General features: G+C 47.6%; 1 protein-coding gene across 2 annotated transcripts in view; it reads left to right on the top strand.

Annotated features, from left to right (window-relative positions):
* Positions 1-15,281, top strand: part of MASP1 (MBL associated serine protease 1) — a 60,593-nt gene extending 45,312 nt beyond the window's left edge. Inside the window, exons 11-16 of one of the 2 annotated variants that reach the window (XM_007083572.3) lie at positions 7,482-7,619; positions 9,033-9,146; positions 10,032-10,217; positions 11,985-12,052; positions 14,004-14,103; positions 14,533-15,281. In XM_007083572.3, coding sequence (XP_007083634.2) covers positions 7,482-7,619; positions 9,033-9,146; positions 10,032-10,217; positions 11,985-12,052; positions 14,004-14,103; positions 14,533-14,723 — 797 coding nt within the window. In that variant the 3' untranslated portion in view covers positions 14,724-15,281. Of the gene's footprint in view, positions 1-1,148; positions 3,626-7,481; positions 7,620-9,032; positions 9,147-10,031; positions 10,218-11,984; positions 12,053-14,003; positions 14,104-14,532 lie in introns of those variants that run through there. The other variant, XM_007083570.3, reaches the window with a different exon arrangement.
* The last annotated feature ends 3,126 nt before the right edge of the window (positions 15,282-18,407 follow it).

Here is an 18,407-nt window from a genome sequence, read left to right on the forward strand (position 1 = left end):
AACCAGGAGGAAGCCCACACTCACACCAGGCTCACCTCCCAAGCCTAAGAGCCCTGCTGGGAAGGCCCATGTGAGCTTGTTCTTGGCCAGCAGGGGACTGGTACTGAAGACCCTCTCTGCTCATGGGCCAAAGACATTTGGCTGCAGGAGGCTGGTGGTGCATGTGCATGCTCGGGGTACAACTCAGTGGAACGAAGTTTGATCAGACCTTTCTTCTTCCCCTGAAGGTACTACATGGTTCCTGGGTGCAATGATGGGTGGCTCAGAGCAGAGCCCATGCATCATTGCTTGTAGATTATGCCACTTTCCCCTAACCTTCGATGCCCTGGGCATGCATTCATAGCATGAGTCCTTTAGGCCAAAGAAGAAAAAGTTACAGAGCCCATGACCATGATCTGTATACATAATGAGGTACTGTGGGATATGGGACAAGACATTGATCTTAGAATCTAGTTAATTCCCCTACTAACTTAATGGTCATGTGTCTTGGGCTAATTGCTTAACCTCTGGAGAGTTTTACTCCCATAAAATGGGGATGGCCATGGAAAATGAAATAAAAATTGAGGGAATTTGGAATTTGAAGGATCCATGGAGATCATATTGGCCAACTGCTTCATTTAGCAGATCAAAAATTAAGAGACAAATTTACTTAGAGTCACACAGGACATAGGAGAGAGAAGCTGGGTCAAGTCCCCAGGTATCTTGACTCCCAGCCCAGTGTTTGCTGTGACCCGCTGGACAGTCTTTTAGTTTCCTTCCATCGCTCAAAGCCCATGACCTATGGTTTTCAGAACTTTTCTAAGTACCCACAGCATGGGCCTCTTCTGGAATATGAGCTGGTCAAAGCCAAAAGTGATGTTGGCTGGAAATGATTCAGGATGGTGAAGCCCCCACACATGAAATGGTCTGGTCTGTCGATAGCACTGGCTACAGAAGGGCCAGACCATACACAGGCCAGACCAGAAAGACAAGTCGAAGATGACACCTGTGCAGAACTCTCCCAGGCTAGTGTGGCCCTGTGATGTAGAGTAGGGTCCCGTGTGGCATAATCTACAGTGAATGATGTGAATTTCTTTCAGCAGCTCTTTCCATATGTCTGACCTGACCAGTCTCTGTCTCTTGTCCCCATTCCCTCCTTCTCCTTACAGTGTGTGGTCAGCCCTCCCGCTCTCTGCCCAACCTGGTCAAGAGAATCATTGGGGGTCGGAATGCCGAGCCTGGCCTCTTTCCGTGGCAGGCCCTGATAGTGGTGGAGGACACCTCAAGGGTGCCAAATGACAAGTGGTTTGGGAGTGGGGCTCTGCTCTCCGAGTCCTGGATCCTCACAGCAGCCCATGTGCTGCGCTCCCAGCGAAGAGACAACACAGTGACACCGGTCTCCAAGGAGCATGTCACCGTCTACCTGGGCCTGCACGATGTGCGGGACAAATCAGGCGCTGTCAACAGCTCAGCTGCACAAGTGGTGCTCCACCCAGACTTCAACATCCAGAACTACAACCATGACATAGCTCTGGTGCAGCTTCAGGAACCTGTGCCCCTGGGACCCCACGTCATGCCTATCTGCCTACCAAGTCCTGAGCCCGAAGGCCCGGAGCCCCACATGCTGGGCCTGGTAGCTGGGTGGGGCATCTCCAATCCTAACGTGACAGTGGATGAAATCATCAGCAGTGGCACACGGACCTTGTCCGATGTCCTGCAGTACGTCAAGTTACCTGTGGTGCCACACGCTGAGTGCAAAACCAGCTATGAGTCTCGATCGGGTAACTACAGTGTCACGGAGAACATGTTCTGTGCCGGCTATTATGAGGGTGGCAAGGACACGTGCCTTGGAGACAGCGGTGGAGCCTTTGTCATTCTGGATGACTTGACCCAGCGCTGGGTGGCCCAAGGCCTGGTGTCATGGGGGGGCCCTGAAGAATGCGGCAGCAAGCAGGTCTATGGGGTCTACACAAAGGTCTCCAACTACGTGGACTGGTTGTGGGAGCAGATGGGCTCCCCACAAGGCCTGGGGGCGCTCCAGGTGGAACGGTGAGCTGACCGACTTCCTCAGGGCCTGCCTGCCCCACCCCAGCCCGAGTGAGTCTGCACACACACTTCCGACAGCACACTCCACGTTACTCACCAGACCAGATGGAATGGAACGCGCTGTTCTCATCCTCCCAAGACAGCCCAGGGGCCCTGAGAGCCAGCAGTGTGGTATAGGAAAAGGCTGTATGAGAGACCTGGGTGCATGGCCCTGAGCAAGCCCCTGCCCCTCTGTAGGCCTCACTCTCCCCGGCAGCACAGTGAGGGAGACTAGACCTCTGGCCAATCCCAGCACTCCTCTTTGGGAGCACTTGACCCCGGTGGCCTTATGCACTCCTAGTCACTTACCAAACCCACTCCTTGCAATGTTGGTGTGCCCGAGCTGGGACCTGATTGTTAGAAAATCTTTCCTTATGTTGACCTGAATGCTGAGTCTGTATGTTTTCCCTGATCAGCCCTGGCACAGAGAAGTCTAGTCTCTTCTAGGGTTTTAGAAGACAGGGATCAGACCCCCGAGGCTCTGTCTCCTAGGGTGATGCCTTGGAGTACTTTTGTTCCTTAGGTTTCTCTCCCAAAAGCTTCTTGTAGTCCAAGCCATACGCCTGTGTTCTCTATTAAAGGAATTTCAAAGGACAACGAGAAAGCTGGGAAGGTGTTGTGGTGACCAGGAGGAGGAGAATATCAGTGGGAGGCCCCCCATCCCTGATAAATTCCTATTGTCAATTCTGAACACATCATTTAGACCCATATGTTACTCTCCAATATCAGCTGACAACATTGGCGTCCACACCTGCCGCTCCAGACAAGCATGAAGCAAACTTCCAGCTTTGAAGTGTATCATCTGCAAGGGCGACCTGAGCCCCAGCCCTAGGCATGGAGACCCAACTGGATTGTTTAGAAAAAGAGAAGGCCCACACTGTGTCCCGTTGGGCTTCTGGGCAAGAAAATGGAAGAAGGGTGGGCTCAGGACATTAGGAGTAACCTGATCTCACCAGACTGCCCAGCGTGCCTACAGTCTGAGCTCTTCAGAGAACCCACCTGGCATGGATGTTCAGAGAGATCCACCCCTCCGGTTTCCAGGAGCCCGAGTCATGGGAAGCAGAGACTTGCCCATGAAAGGCAAGGAAGAGAGAGAGACAGCCAAGAGTGTTGGGTTCCAGTCCCCTAACTGGCTGTATAACTTCTCACAAATCACTTTCCCTTTCTGGGCCTCAGTTTCCTCATCTAGAAAAGGAAGACATCAGATCCCTCTCAGCATTCTTCTAGTGCTAGCATTCAGTCTTCTGACTGCCAGAGCCTTTCCCTGGCTCTCACAGGGCTGACTGTGTTCCTCCTCCCCAGAGCTTGCTTTTCTGGAGATTCTCCGTCAGAGAAAGGCAGCCAGAGAAGTCTCTTGAGAAGAATTCCAAGAGAACATTGGGAAGTGTCCGCTTGTCCAATCAGTTCATGAAACACACTCCTATGTCTATGAACAGTGCACATAGAGAATGCTGTATTTTGTATATTTCATACCACAAGCTTCACTACTCTGCAAGGTGCCTCTGTGCTCTGTTTCTCCTGTCAGGGGTCTAAAGTGGAAATAAACCCTCTGTGGATAACAAACAGCCTTCATTCTGAGGTTTGGTTATTGTTGATGTTTGTGTATTTTGACCTTTTGAAGGAAACTGGCCCCTCATTAAGCTACTATCTCTCCCATTACAGAAAAGGTACAACTTTTTGTCATTTGGACATCATCCAAGAAAGGGTAAAATGAGGAATGGAGTCAGTTATGGACATGTGTCCCCCCAGGCTGTGTGCCTTCACTGAAGCACCTGTCATTTAAGTCCTTAACTTCAAAGAGGCCAAACTAGCATGCAAGACAGGGTCACGTGCATCCTTGTCTCACACAGGTGAAAGCAGTGAAGTGTCGTAAGAAGAGTAGAGATCACAGCAATGTGGGCACTTGAAGGCGGGAGAGTCACAGGGCTGAAGGGGATTTGGGGAGCTTTATAAACAGGCTGCAGAGAACACACCAGGAGACAGGAGAGAAGGGCCAGTGTGGATGAAGATCAAGCAGGGAAGCATGCCTGAGTGGAGAGGTGCATCAGGGAATCAGGGAAGGTGGAAGGAGTCTTAAAGGCCATACAATGGTTGCACTATGCCCTGTAACCAGTGACTCTCTAATTGGGAGTATATTAGAATCACCTGGAGTGCTCCTTAGAAATGCAGATTCCTGGGTCTCACTGGCAGAGGATTCTGAGGGTGGGCAGCACAGTGTGGGAAGTGGGGGAAGGGGGAAGGTGCTGGAGAAAAAGGTGCAAACCCACCAGACCTATGGCTAAGCCAGTGCAGATGTGGGAGCTGGGGGAGTTTAAAACCTTCAAATGATGTATTCAGCAGGGCTCAGTGTATAGGCCTGGTGTGAAATAGTGCAGACATGGAGCTGGTGGGGAGGGGGGGGCACAGCTAACCTGCTCATGAGGGCTCTCCATGGATGTGCTCATGGTTTGCCTTTGTTTGGGGTTCGTATCATAATGAAAATATCATGTTTTTTACACTATTGAGAACTAAAAGAATCCTAAATTATGCTTGACATTGTATATGTAGCTGGTCTTGAGCACTATCCTGTCTTGCGTTCTAATGTGTTTCAGATTTTTACTATCCTCTAAATATTAGGACTTTATGTTGTGACATATTGAGACACTGAGGTATCATGAGGTTACATGGAAACCACCTTGTGACATGGCAGGGAGGAGTCACATTACTCTCTACTTCCCCTGGTGATTTTTTTTTTACCAGCTTTAGGATGCAATCTATGCAGACCTTAACAGACATCTGGAATATCAGAGGGGAGAAGGTCACGAGCAATCCAGCTGGAGATGTAAGGAATGAATAAGCAAGAAGGGAATCACTGAGAAGTGAAGCCAGGTCAGAGATACTGATTTGGAATCCATCAGGGTACAGTAGGATGGCCACAGGATACTGCTATTATCTACCGGAAGTGTCCAGAAGAATGGGCCAAGGACTGATCAAGGGTGCCACAGCATGGAAGGCATGGAGAAAAGAGAAACTCCAAGAAAGAGACAAAAAAGAGGGGTCAGAAACACAGGCAGAGAAGTGCTTCAGAAGCCAAGGAGGCAGTATCAGGAAGGGTACAGTAGTCAACAGTGCCAATGCCACAGGACAGTCTGAAGCTAACCTCCAGGCAGGATACTCCCCAGGGACAAGGACCCAGCCTCTACTGTCCACTCAGAGGCTCTAGGAAGCAGGGCCCCTGCTTGTGTTTAAATCTCCAACTCTCCTTCCTCCTCCTCCTCCTCTCTTCTCTCTCTCTCTCTCTCTCTCTCTCTCTCTCTCTCTCTCTCTTTCCTTCCTTCCTCTCTCCCTCCCTCATTTCCCCCCTCTGTCTCCACACTTTTCCTAGGTTTTATCTCTCTCTCTTGAGGCAGGCAACTATCCAACTATCCTTACATCCACTTTTCTCTATGACTTACAGTAAAAATTATATGATTATATGCTTAGTTCTCTGGGTTTGGATTCCTTGAAACCTACAAATCTTTTACCACAATCCTTGACTCTTCAAATGAAAGTTTAAATTTCCAACTTTTCTTTCTACTTTGCTCTTTCAAAAGTCAGAATTGTATCCAGCCTCACCTAAAACAATGGATGCTCAGCTTTAATAATAAGGAGCCAGAGGACAAGGGGAATTCCTGGACATAGAGAATATATGACAGAAAATTTCAAATCCTGTTTTCCTACACATGAAAACATGTCTTTTGAAGTCCCATGTATGGGTCCAGAGTCATTCTACCTCCATATATTGTTGTGGATCTACTAAATGTCCAAATAGCCACTTTATTTCCAAGTGTATGCACAGTCTGGCACTTTCTTCTTCCAAATCCACCTCCAAAGGAGAGGAGAGGATGTGGAGACTAACTGTCAATTCCTCTTTCCATAAGTTTGGCTATGGAAGGGAGGAGAAGGAGAGACTGTAGAATGAATGAGAAGCCAGGAAAGTGGAAGTGCAATTTCAGGATGAGAACACGGCCATGTTTTGGAGGTGTGGGCAAAGGAAAGATTCAAGATATCAGAGAGGGATGAGAATCTCCCAAGCCAGGTCCCCAAGAGTGTGGAAGTGAGAAGATCCAGAGTCCAGAATTAGTTCTGAAGAGAAAAAGGTTTATAGACAGGGGAAGATGGAGAGAGAATGCTTGGGAGAGTTCCCACCCAGTGGGCTCTGATATTCTGCTGGGAGTGGGGACAGGACATTAGCCTGAGACATTAGCCAAGGGCATGTAGAATGAAGCTACTGGAAGATACTGAAGATGCAGTCAAGGTTAAAGCACATCCATCTGGGATTTCCCCAGCCCTACTCAGCAGCCTGGTGACAGCTACCAAGAAGGCAAATGGCTACCTGGATCCAGGGGCTTAGGGTATGAGTGCTCTAGGAAGTCACATAGTAAGAGTTAGTGGTGCTGGATATGGTGGGAAAAGCCCTGAAGTCAGGAGACCTAGATTAGAATTTTGCCACTAACTCATAGAGTAGCTCTTTGCAAGTTAATTCCCTTCTTAAAGCCTCAGTTTCCTTAGGTGTATGATGAGAGGGATAGACTAGATGGTCTCCAAGGCTGTTCAGCTGTAAGGTGCTGTGTGTCTGTGTCTGTGAATCCAAGTCAGTGGAAACAATATGGATCAGGGAGACCCTTGGAGGGGTCTTCAACCCCCCAAGGCCCTGAGGAAGGGCTTCTCTGAAAAGAGATCCCCCTGGATAGAGCATGAAAATTCTTTATTAGTCAGGACTCTTTCATTCATGTAAAAGAAACCCAATACAAATAGCTTAGGGAAGAGAGAGAGGGCAGGGGAGGGAGGGAGGGAGAGAGTGTTTGTGTTATAGGCTCACATAGCTAAAAAGTCCAAATCACAAGACTTCAGGTATGGTTACATCAAGGAACCCAAATATCAGGATACAATCTCTCTCTTGCTTCATCCTTCATCATCTAGACCCACTTTTTTCCATTAGTAGCATCATTCTCTGAAGACTCTCAATGAAGTGATCATTGATAGATCTTGGATTATAACCAGCAGCTTAGCAACCCCAATAGAGAAAGGCCTTCTCTTTTTCTAATACGTTTAGCAAAATTCCCAAGGCCAGCTTTCATTGGGCTAGCCAGGGTTACATTCCCATCTCTGAACAATTGTTGTCCCCAGAGGATGAGAGGATTTAATTCATTAGGTCTGAGTCACATTCCTATGTCTGGAAACAGATGTAAGATCATTCCAACTCAGGACATAATGGACTAAGAATGAGGGAAGAGTATACCCCAGAGGAAAACTGGGGTGCTATTACTTAAAGTGCAGTGAATGCTGGGAAATCAAAAATAATAGATGTTCCTAAAAGACGATGATGAGCTCATACCTCTAGCAAAGAGCAAGATGAAGCCCAGAGTGTGATCTGTCCCTCCCTCCTTTGGCTGCAGTGTGTGGGCTCCCCAAGTTCTCCCGGAAGCTGATGGCCAGGATCTTCAATGGACGCCCAGCCCAGAAGGGCACCACCCCCTGGATTGCCATGCTGTCACACTGGAGTGAGCAGCCCTTCTGTGGGGGCTCCCTTCTAGGTAAGGAGATGTGGAAAGGGTGGGGGACCCAGGATTCGGGGACTGGGTGCAAGTGAAGGGAACCAACCTTCATTCTAGAGACTGATCAAGATTTCTTCATTGAGAATCACTGTCCACACTAGTAGCAGGACCCAGAAGGACAGTGTGGTAGGAAGAGTCCTTAACTGCAGCTAGGAGACATGTGTTCCTGCTCTAGGTTGCTCCTTCAGTCAACAAACACCTATGAAGTCCTGGTCAGTCTCTGGCACTGGGAAGGACTAAGTCAAGGAGTCAGACCCTCAAACATGAATTACAAGGCACTTATGTGCAGCTCAAAGGCATGGTGACTAGGGCTGTGGGACTGGGGAGAACCAGGAAACTCACCCTGGAGAAGTCAGGGAAGGGAGATTTACAAAGGCCCTGAGTGCCATATTTAGGAATTTAGATCTCTCCTGAAGGCTGCTGCAGATTTATAAACATATTATGGAAAGTTCTTGCCGGGGTAACACGGATTGAAGGAAGAGTGAATCCAGAAGCCAGGAATTCAGTGAGGTAGCCATTGCAATTGTAGGGAGGGAAGTCATTAGCCTCAGCATGAGGACATGGGACAAGGGAAAGAAATAAGGCAGATTCGAAAGGATTAGGAAATAGGACGGTCAGGATTTTGCAAGGAGTGAACGTGGGTGGGAAGGGGAGTAAGGGTGGGAAAGAAATGGCTGGCAGCTCTTCCCAAGCTCTTGCAGTTTGGTCCCGATGATCAAAGATCCATTCCAGCTCTGACATCATAGGAAAAATGAATAGCAACCTAGAGTCCCTGGCCAGTTCCTGGTCTGATCTCTGAGAGATCAGAAGGCATGAATGGGTCCACATCTGCCTGGGCAGCTCCCAGGCTGCCAGCCTCGTCTCTCACTGACTCACCTTCCTGACAGTACAGTCAGGTAAGGACATGTCCGTGCTAGATCAGTGCTTTTCAAACTTTAATATGAATAGGAATTACTTGAGGGTCTTGTTAAAATCCCCAGATTTTATTATAGAATTAATAAAGATTCTATTTCAGTAAATCTGAGGCAGAGCCTGAGAGTCTGCATTTCTAAGAAGTTCCCAGTTGAGGCTGATGCCTAAAGGGTAGCCAGTAAGCACAAGGCTTTTTGCGGACCCATCTTGGGCTGTGTGGAGTTCACCAAGCCCATAGGTTTAAGGGAGCCCTAAAATCCCATTGAAGATGTTCAGTCTTGGCCTCTTGGTTAGAATAGATAGATGAAATCACAGATTTAAATCCTCATCTTCAGATTAGGGTCAAATGAGTGTCTGAATTCGGGCTGTGAAACACAATGGAAAGGGGAAAGCCTGAAGTAGTCTGAAGCTCTCACCTCAAGGCAATAGAAGGCAGGAGGGGGAGTCTAGGGCAGTACCCATGTACAATTCTGTTCTCAGGCTCCAGCTGGATTGTGACCGCGGCTCACTGCCTCCACCAGTTACTCAATCCAGAATACCCAGCCCTACAGGACTCAGACCTGATCAGACCTTCTGACTTCAAAATCATCCTGGGTGAGTGAGGGGCAGGCTGACTCCTAAAGCCAACAGTGGTTCTGGGCATAGACTGTGTCCACTCACTCACTCATCAGGGCAGGACACCTGGGACGAAGAATGATCTAGACCTGGAGTCCAGAGGCCTCAGTCCTAGCCCAAGTTTATGATTTGCAGGTAGTGAGACCATGAGCAAGTCGTTGAAGTCCAGCCCTCAGTTTTTATAAGTAAAATGAGGATCCCAGTCTAGATATTTTCTAAAGACACTTCAGGCTTCTATGAATCCATGGTTTCAGGTAAGTCACACACAGATGATCCAAGCTGACCCTCTCTTTTATAAAATCTAGACCATCAGCTGATTCAGTTCGGTTCAGCACATACTTACCTACTGACATTATGCCGGGATCTAAGAACACAGTGTAACTAAGAGCCAGTTCCTGCACCCCAAGGAACTTACAGCCTACTATGAATATGAACACAGAGACCTCTAGTATAAGATAGGAAGCAGAGAGTCCTATAGGAGGGGAACAGATGAGGTACCATTGGAATTCACAAGAAAGAGACTTCTAACTGAAGAATCTAACGCAAGAATCGGGGAAGCTTCATGGAGGAGGGAACACCTGACTGAGGCACTGAAGTGTGATTATATAGTTTGGACATGTGGCAACGATCATCAGAATGAGGATTATAAGGCAATGGGATCAGTTCAAGAAGAAAGCCAGAGGTAGGAGCCCATGACTTTGCAGAAGTCGAGTAAGGGGATGGCTGGGAGAAGAGCAGTGAGAGGCAGAAAAGGGTTAAGGCTGAAAGCAGGCTGGGTGGGACAGGGGGTGACTGGGGACAAGGTGTGATCTTACCCTCCATGTCTCCATTACCCCCATGCCTCATGGGCCTTCTCTTGCCCAGGTAAGCATTGGAGGCGCCGGTCAGATGAGAATGAACAGCATCTCAGAGTCAAACGCTTCTTCCTCCATCCCCTGTATGACCCCAACACATTTGAGAATGACGTGGCTCTGGTGGAGCTGTTGGAGAGCCCGGTGCTGAACGACTATGTGATGCCCATCTGTCTGCCCGAGGGGCCCCCACAGGAAGGTACTCTGCCGCACCCCTGCTCCTGCCTCTGCAGAGCAGCAGGTGCCTTCACAGGGACTTCTTCTCCAGCCCTGGGGAGGTTCTGGTGCCAGCCGAGCCTGCTGACCATGTCTGCGTGATCCCTCCGCTGCCTCCCCTAAAACAGCTAAGTCAGAACCGGCTCCATGGCAGGACACAGTAAATAGGCAGGCTTGACCAGTACTGTAAATACTATGTCAGTCAGGATCCAGATGAGAAGACAGAAACCAGACTAGTTATCGCAAGAGAGAGAATTTAATACAGGGCATTGGAGGACTAGGGCAGTAAAGGGGGATACTAATGCTAATGTAACACAGGTAGTACCCACAGGAAGAACCCACCCCTCCTGGGGCTGGGGGAACAAAGGGGGGAGGGGGCAGTCACAGGACCTAGAAACTTGGAAAGGGGATTCAGAAGCCTGAGGAGAAAGCCCTGTGCTGAGGTGCTGGGGAAATAGCCAGGGCCAGCCCCCAGGGCTAGGGCAATGCCAACAGTAACAGCAAGACTTCCTGGAAACGCCCCCTATTTCTGGGACCCCTCCTCCTCAACAAAGCACAACTCCCATTTTAGAGCCTCATCTGCAGCATCACAAAGCAGAGTAAAGAGGAAGCTTGGGCCCGAGAGACAATGGTTTCATCACCACACAGATTCAAAACCCCACCCTGCCATTTCCCAATTGGGTGACCTTGAGACAGTGTTAGACCCTCAAGGCCCTTACCTCTACACAGAGGATAATACCCCATAGGGTGGCTGTGATATTTAAGTTCAATAATACACTCAAACACACTGGCTTTCTTTTCATCTTGGTCTAAACCCAGTAGTGCCGCATCGTAGCTAACCTTCTTCGGTTTGATCAAGTTATAAAACATGGCTGAATAGAGCTGAGCCAACAGGAAAGGCACAGCGATGACTCTGCTTTATCAGATGTCATGTGCCTACCATGTACCAGTTGCTTTGCTTTTGTTAATTTATTTATTACTTCTAAAAGCCTGGTGAAGTGGTATTGTAGTCCCATTTTCCAGATGAGAAAATGAGTCCTCGCAAGGTGAAGTGACTTTACCCAAGATACGGTTTGTAAGAGGCATAGCTGGGACCAGAAGCCAGGTTTTCCCTCTTAACACCCAATGCTGTTTCCAGTGTCCAGGCTCTTTTTCAAATGAAGAAATGACTGCTCTATCAGAGCTCAACCCATTTCCACACTGTCCCAATATTTGCCAACTTCATAGACTTCTAGAATATCAGGGCTGGGAGAGGTGTTAGAGAATACCAAGTCCAGCCAATTCATTTTGTTTTATGGACAGGGAAGCCAAGCCTCAGCAAGGGAGGGAGGTGAGGGGGCTCCCCGAAGGCATCAGAGCACACTGTGGACTAGGCTGAACTTTTTAATTTCTCACCATTATTGATTGAACACCTACTATGCACCAGCACTGCTGGAGGCATGAGGATATAGCAGGGAAGAGAGAGAAAGCTGAGTCTACTAACTTAATGGAGCCTAAGTTCCATGCTAGTTGGGAGCGGGAGAAACTGGACAACAAATTAGCCAGCTAATGAGTCCTAGAAACAAATGTCCAAACCTCTATTGCAGGTAAGCTCCAACCCAGCAGTTCTCCTCTCCACCATGCTGCCGTTCTCCAAGGGGACAAATTCAGCCCTTCCTTCCCATGCAGGGAATGATGGGACAGCAAGACTCAACCCTCTGAGAACCCCACAGACAGCCTCTCTTCTCTCACTGTGTCTTCCTTCCTCCAGGCGCCATGGTCATCGTCAGTGGCTGGGGGAAACAGTTCTTGCAAAGGTTCCCAGAGACACTGATGGAGGTGAGGTTCAATTTATGCCCCATAGAGAATGATGCCTCTGCCCTGCATTGACCCTTTCTGCTCCATGTTCCCCTCAGGGATTTAGAGTTTTGGGTGAGAGAGACAAAAGGGGCCCAGACCCACCTCCAAAGTTCACTGGGACTTTGAACCCCAACAAGTTTGGTCTGTTTGTTCTACATGGGGCACTAGTCTCTAAACATTGTTCAGTATTTCTGTAACATATTAAAGACTCAGCTCATGGAAATTCTTCCAGAAAACAGCAGGCTTGGACACCCCAAAAGGTGACCCATCAGTATACCGTAAAGATTCACATACCAGAGAATGGGCTAAAGAATGGGCTCTTGAGAGCTGCAGTTCTTGTAGTAATAAACTTGACAGTTGCATTTAGGAGTTCACATTTATATCATTTCATAAAAGAACACTGAACCAGAAGTAAGGAGCCATAGCTCCAAGTACTGGTTCCTACTAACTTGCTGGGTGATCTTAAACAAGTCATTTGCCTCTCTAGATCATTGTATAGTATCTCGAGCTGCAAAGTTAGGGGCAATGCTAGACGGCCCCCCAAGATCTGCCTGACTCTGACATGACTGGGGTTAGTGACTGCCACAGCTAATTTTTGACCTTTCAACATATGTTATTTTAACACACTTCGAAATTTCAGATTTGCAACAGCCATTCATCCTTTCCTTCACTAACTTCCAGGTACTTATTTGGTGCCTCCCATGTACCGGACATTGTACTAGTTACTAGGTATGCAGGGGGGTAAAAGGACAGATCATGTCCCTGGATCTTATAGGGACTGGATCTGCCCTTTTAGTCAAGTGAGGGGGACAGAAAGTAGTTACCAACATGATAAATGTGATGAGGAAGAAGTGCAGGAGGCTCCAGAATGTATAACAGGAAATCCAACCTCATCTTAAGGGTACAGAAGGGCTCTCCAGAGAAAATAACACTTTAATACCTGAACAATGAATAGAGGTCAGTCAGGCACTTGATGGTCTGCTGAAGATATGTGCTTGTGACTACTCTGTGCTTGTGACCGCTCTGCCCTAAGTTTCTCTCCCCAGTGATTTGGGAAGGCCATGGCCCAAGAGGGACTGAAATGGCAAAGGTCAACAAGAACTATACTTTGGGGTCCCATTCAGTTCTTGGTGTGGGTAAATGAGACTCATATGTTTCTTCATTTTATCCCAGACATCTGCTCCAACATTTACCCCCAAGCTGAATCCAGGGCAATAATAATCACAATACCTTACTTTTACGTATCAATTTATTGCTTCAGTTAAAAAGACTATTCCCTGAGTATTGACTCTGTCCCCAGCTATGTAAGTAGAAGTGGACAAAATACAAACCCAGTGTCCAGAAGCTCATACTACTGTGATGCCTGCTGTAAGGCAAGCAGTGGTAACCCCTATGGACTTAACATTTATCCGGTGTTTGTAATTTACAAAGTATCTGCTTATTCCTCTCCCCTTTGGACCATTCCATGTGATTCGTATGGCAAGTAGTGTGACTTCCATTTCTCAGATGAGGAAGCGATCTCAGAGGTCTGAAAAGCAGTAAGTAAACTATATGCCGCAGGTCCCACAGACAGCAATTGTAGGGATGGGGGCGGGGGGAGAAGATTGACCGTGTTTTGTATACATTCCCATATTTGAAATAATGAATGTGCTAGGCAAGTATTATTACAGATGAGAAAAATGAGGCCCAGGGAGGGCAAAAGACTTGCTCAAGGTCGCACAGCAAGTTCATGACTAAGACTGTAGCAGAACATGATCTCCCCATTCTTCAGTGTTCCTTCACCTGCACAATAGGATAGTCTCTAAGACCAGGTCTAAGGTTCGACCTAAGCTCATCCAGGAAGGAGATGGGGAGGAGCCAGCTCTAGGGGTATCAGAACAGCAAGAACTCCTCAGCCAGGGGTAGAGCCAACAATGGCCTTATCTTGCAGATTGAAATCCCAATTGTTGACCACCGCACATGCCAAGAGGCCTATGCCCCTCTGAAGAAGAAAGTGACCAGGGACATGATCTGTGCTGGGGAGAAGGAAGGTAAGTCAAGAGGATGGCATACAACAGGGCACCACCAGCAATGGAAGGACTGGAGATCGTCCAGTCTTTAAGGCTGAACAGAGGAGGACTCAGAGAGGAATGGGGGAGGTCACGAGAGGAAGGATTCCACTGGAGAATTACACTGCGTCAGAGAAACGAGTGCTAAGAAATTCCCATCATTCCCATCTCCAAGCCCAAGGATTCCCCTATGAAAGGAGAGTCCCGAACCTGCCTGCAATAACTGAAATCACTGAGCTCTCGGGAGACCGGACAGAACTGCAGAGTCCAGGTTTGGGTCACATGGTCTGTTGCGCCCCCTCGTGTTCAAATCTCTGAACTGCAAGTCAGATGTAGGGAAAAGGAGGCTCCTTTGGATTTATTTGGGGCTAGGAAGGGGAAAGCTTTAACATGCATCTCCTTTTCATTTAGGGGGAAAGGACGCTTGCTCAGGTGACTCCGGAGGCCCTATGGTGACCCTGGATAAAGCGACAGGCCAGTGGTACCTGGTGGGCACGGTGTCCTGGGGCGACGACTGTGGAAAGAAAGACCGCTATGGAGTGTATTCCTACATCTACTACAACACAGACTGGATCCAGAGGGTCACCAGGATAAGGAATTGAATTCTGTTCCTCACCCCCAACCGCCTGCCCCGGGTCACTCAGCAGCACAGGATAATTATCTGATGCAAGATGGCCACCCCTCACCTTTCACCCATTTCGTTCAGCCCACCCATTACTGGCCAATAAAGAGGTATCTCAGCCCCCTCTCCACACTCTGTAAAGGAGTAGAGTAGCTGAGTGATCAGAATACAAGGCTGAAGCCAGGCCCTATCACTTACTGACATTGCGTCATTGGGCAGGTGGCTTTACCTCTGAATGGCTGTTTCTTTGTCCATATTATAAAAATGGCATACCTTACCTACCTCAGAAGAGTCTGATGAAGATAAAATTAATTAATATATACGTAGCACTTAGCACAGTGCAGACATAAGTCCTCAATAAACATGACTTAGCAAAAGTCATTGTGTTTACCAGGCAAATGAAGTTCTCCCACAAATCCCGTCGGGTCTTAGGGCTGCTCAGTGTGTACCCTTCCCCTCAACCTTGACCATCTCCTTCATCTGCCTGAAAATGTTCCATGATTCTTTGCTACCATGTACTTTTCTCAGTCCCAATCCATGTTCCCTATTAAAAAAAGAAAAAGTGACAAGTTTCTAAGTCCAATAGCATGTCCCATAGCAATGCGCTTGTGAATGTGAGCTGGACACGAAACTGAGAGAGTGCCCGAGAGAAGCAGGACAGGAGGAGGGGGGCAGACCAGGAGCAGTGGACTGGGAAGTCAGATGCCAGGTTTTACAAATAGCTCTTCCCCCAGCTCCTGTGTGGCTCTATGCCAGTCCCTTCCCCTCATCTGAAAGGACCCTCCCAGCTCTGACAGTCTAGGATCCAACAAAGACATGTTTCTCTAATGAGATGACTTGAAGCTGAAGTAACCAAAAGGCAAAAATTACTTTAAGGTTCAACAGAGCTTTGATGCAGACCCAATACTGCATCCACTGCTCTCCCCATCCCCACCCCGTCTACCATGCCCTGGTTTCCAAGAATGTCACCTAGCAAAGTGCTAGCCAAGGGAACTTTCTACATTCCAAAGCAGAGCATCTGCTCCTACCCTTCCTGGGAACCTGAGCTGCACAAGGTCAGCCCTGGTAGGCTAGACTCAGACCCCTGAACTCTTCCTTCTTATGTCCCCAGCTAACCCCAAGCAGCAGTGCCACTGATTTCACACCCTGTCCCTCACCCTGAATGCCCTGGCACTGCAAGATCACAAGTGTTTCCCAGGCAGAATGCCTCTCCCCTCCAAGAACCACCTCCTCTCTGGGGAGACCTCATCCCCTCCAGAGCTCTGAGATTTAAGCTCTTCAAGGGTCAGAAGCCCCAGGTTCCTGTCTTCTATTTTATCAAAATTGGTCTTCGTTGGAGATTCTAGTTCTTAACCTGCACTGCGGTTGGTGGACTCAGTCAGAACCTCTTGTTGGAAGATGAAGATACCGAGGGGTGAGAACTCACAGAAACTAAGCACTAGGCTGAGTGCTCAGGGACAGCAATTCACAGCCTGCTGCTGGTTCCATGAGCAAGTCATTCTACCTCTCTGGGCCTTGTGGTCCATGCTGTAAAGGGAAGATGGCAATGGGTACCCAACTTCATCAGATATATGTCCGACGAGCTGGAGCTCTATCTCAGACACCAAAGAATTGCAATGCAAAGTTTTGGAGTTGCTGTAAGACATTCCAAAACCCCATACCTTCCTACCTCACAGCACTGCCCAGGTGTCCCCATGTGCTAGGCTGTGCCGACGGGGCTATGGAGAATACCAAGTTGAGGGAAGCATGGTTCATGCCTTCCAGGAGCTCCTACAGGTGGAACTGACACATCCACAAGTGACTACCATGAACAGAAGGAACCCAGCCAAGTACTATGTTTGGGAGCAGCATGGAAGCAAAAGAATAGCCACTCTGATATGGAGGCGTGCGAAAGAAGAGGGGACATCAGGAAGGAATCCTAGAGGAGATGATGTTGGCACTGACCCTTGAGGAGGGTGGGCATTCCCACAGGTAAAACAGAGGGAGGCATTCCAGGTGGAAAGATCACAAGAGTAAATGTCCACTCAGGTTTTCCTCATATTACACTAGCTTCTCCCACAAAAATGGTGGGTTTACTAGGCCTGGAACAGAGAAAGGACATTGTTCTGATTCTGGGATCAGAATCACCATCTGAAATAGCCTTTCTTCTAAAAGTCAGGCAACTATAGGGTTTGAAATAGCCTCAGGATTTGTGCATAAATACTCGCTACTTGCTGGACCCAGTTCATCCTGTTATTTCCCCTTTATCCTTATTCTGAGGAAATGTCTAAATGTGCTCTGGAACTCCAGCTTACCCTTGATCAACAAGCATTTATCAGCCGCTGCACTGCTGCTGAGTTTCAAGAAACCCAAACTTCTCACAGAGTTATAGAAGCAGAGGGTTGGAGGGTGCCTGGGTGGCTCAGTCAGTTGAGCGCCAGACTTTGGCTCAGGTCATGATCTCATGGTTTGTGGGTTCGAGCCCTGCATCAGGCTCTGTGCTGACAGCTCGGAGCCCGGAACCTGCTTCGGATTCTGTGTCTCCCTCTCTTGCCCCTCCCCTGCTTGTGCGCGCGCGCTCTCTCTCTCTCTCTCTCAAAAAATAAATAAACATTAAAAAAAATTTTTTTTAAAAAGAAGCAGAGGGTGGGAGTGTCTATTAGGACCATCTTATCTAGAGGTGGGAAACTCATTAGCTCCAAATGCAGCCCATTCCAAATTCAAAATGTGCTGCCTCTTAGGGTCCCTTTTCTATGTAACAAAACTCCACCTCCCTAGAATAGAGTTTGTAGCTGTGATTCCATACCATGAATGTTCTTTGCAATAATGATCATGCCAACTTCATTAGCAACAAATGCTATTGTTTTTGTGAGTAGCTACACATTTGTTCCAATAAACATCTGCGTTGAGTCAAAGAATCCTGTTTGGCTTGTATGTTTTTCATGCACTAATGATTCTGGTAAGTCGTACTTTCATTTATCAACACTTCTCTGAATCTGATTAGTATCACCGTACTATGAACAGAGATAGTGGGGGAGATCATATTGTCAATACAATAGCAGGTCTTAGGTTTTTCAGGTCAGTTCTGATTAAACACCTTGTCCTATTATTCCTATAAATTATCAAAATATTCCAGGATGCTTATCTTTGAGCATCCAAATTACATTTCTTGATTGTCATCCACTCCCAGAATAGAAAAAAAATTTTTTCATCATGTGTTCAATTGTTTGGTTCAGAAAATATGGCACCATGTCTATGAGTGCACTCTTTTGAATTGTAGTGTGTACTTTCCTTTTGCTATGAGTTAATCTTGTTCCGATGGCAAGAATCAGAGAATTAGCACCAACAAGAAGCCCTTGAAGCAATGATAGGTAGGATTAGGTAGAATTAGAAAAATCTATACTGATCATGTGGCAGAGATGGTGACCAATTTGGGTCTAGAATAGGTCTTGAAACCAAGAGACTTAGGTTCTAGTGCAGCATAGGTTGACTCTCTTATCCACTTAATTTCTCCATCCATTAACTGGCAGAAAAATCTTTGCTTTACCTGTCTGAGGGTTGTAGAATAAGATTAATTACCATATAGGAAAGAACTCTGGAAACTAAATGTAGCTCAAATATAAAAAGTTCTGTGGGAGATAATCACTAACATTTCTGAACATTCACTATCTGATTGAGACCACAC

The sequence above is a fragment of the Panthera tigris genome, chromosome C2 (assembly GCF_018350195.1).
Source record: "Panthera tigris isolate Pti1 chromosome C2, P.tigris_Pti1_mat1.1, whole genome shotgun sequence".
NCBI classification, from domain to species: Eukaryota; Metazoa; Chordata; class Mammalia; order Carnivora; family Felidae; genus Panthera; species Panthera tigris.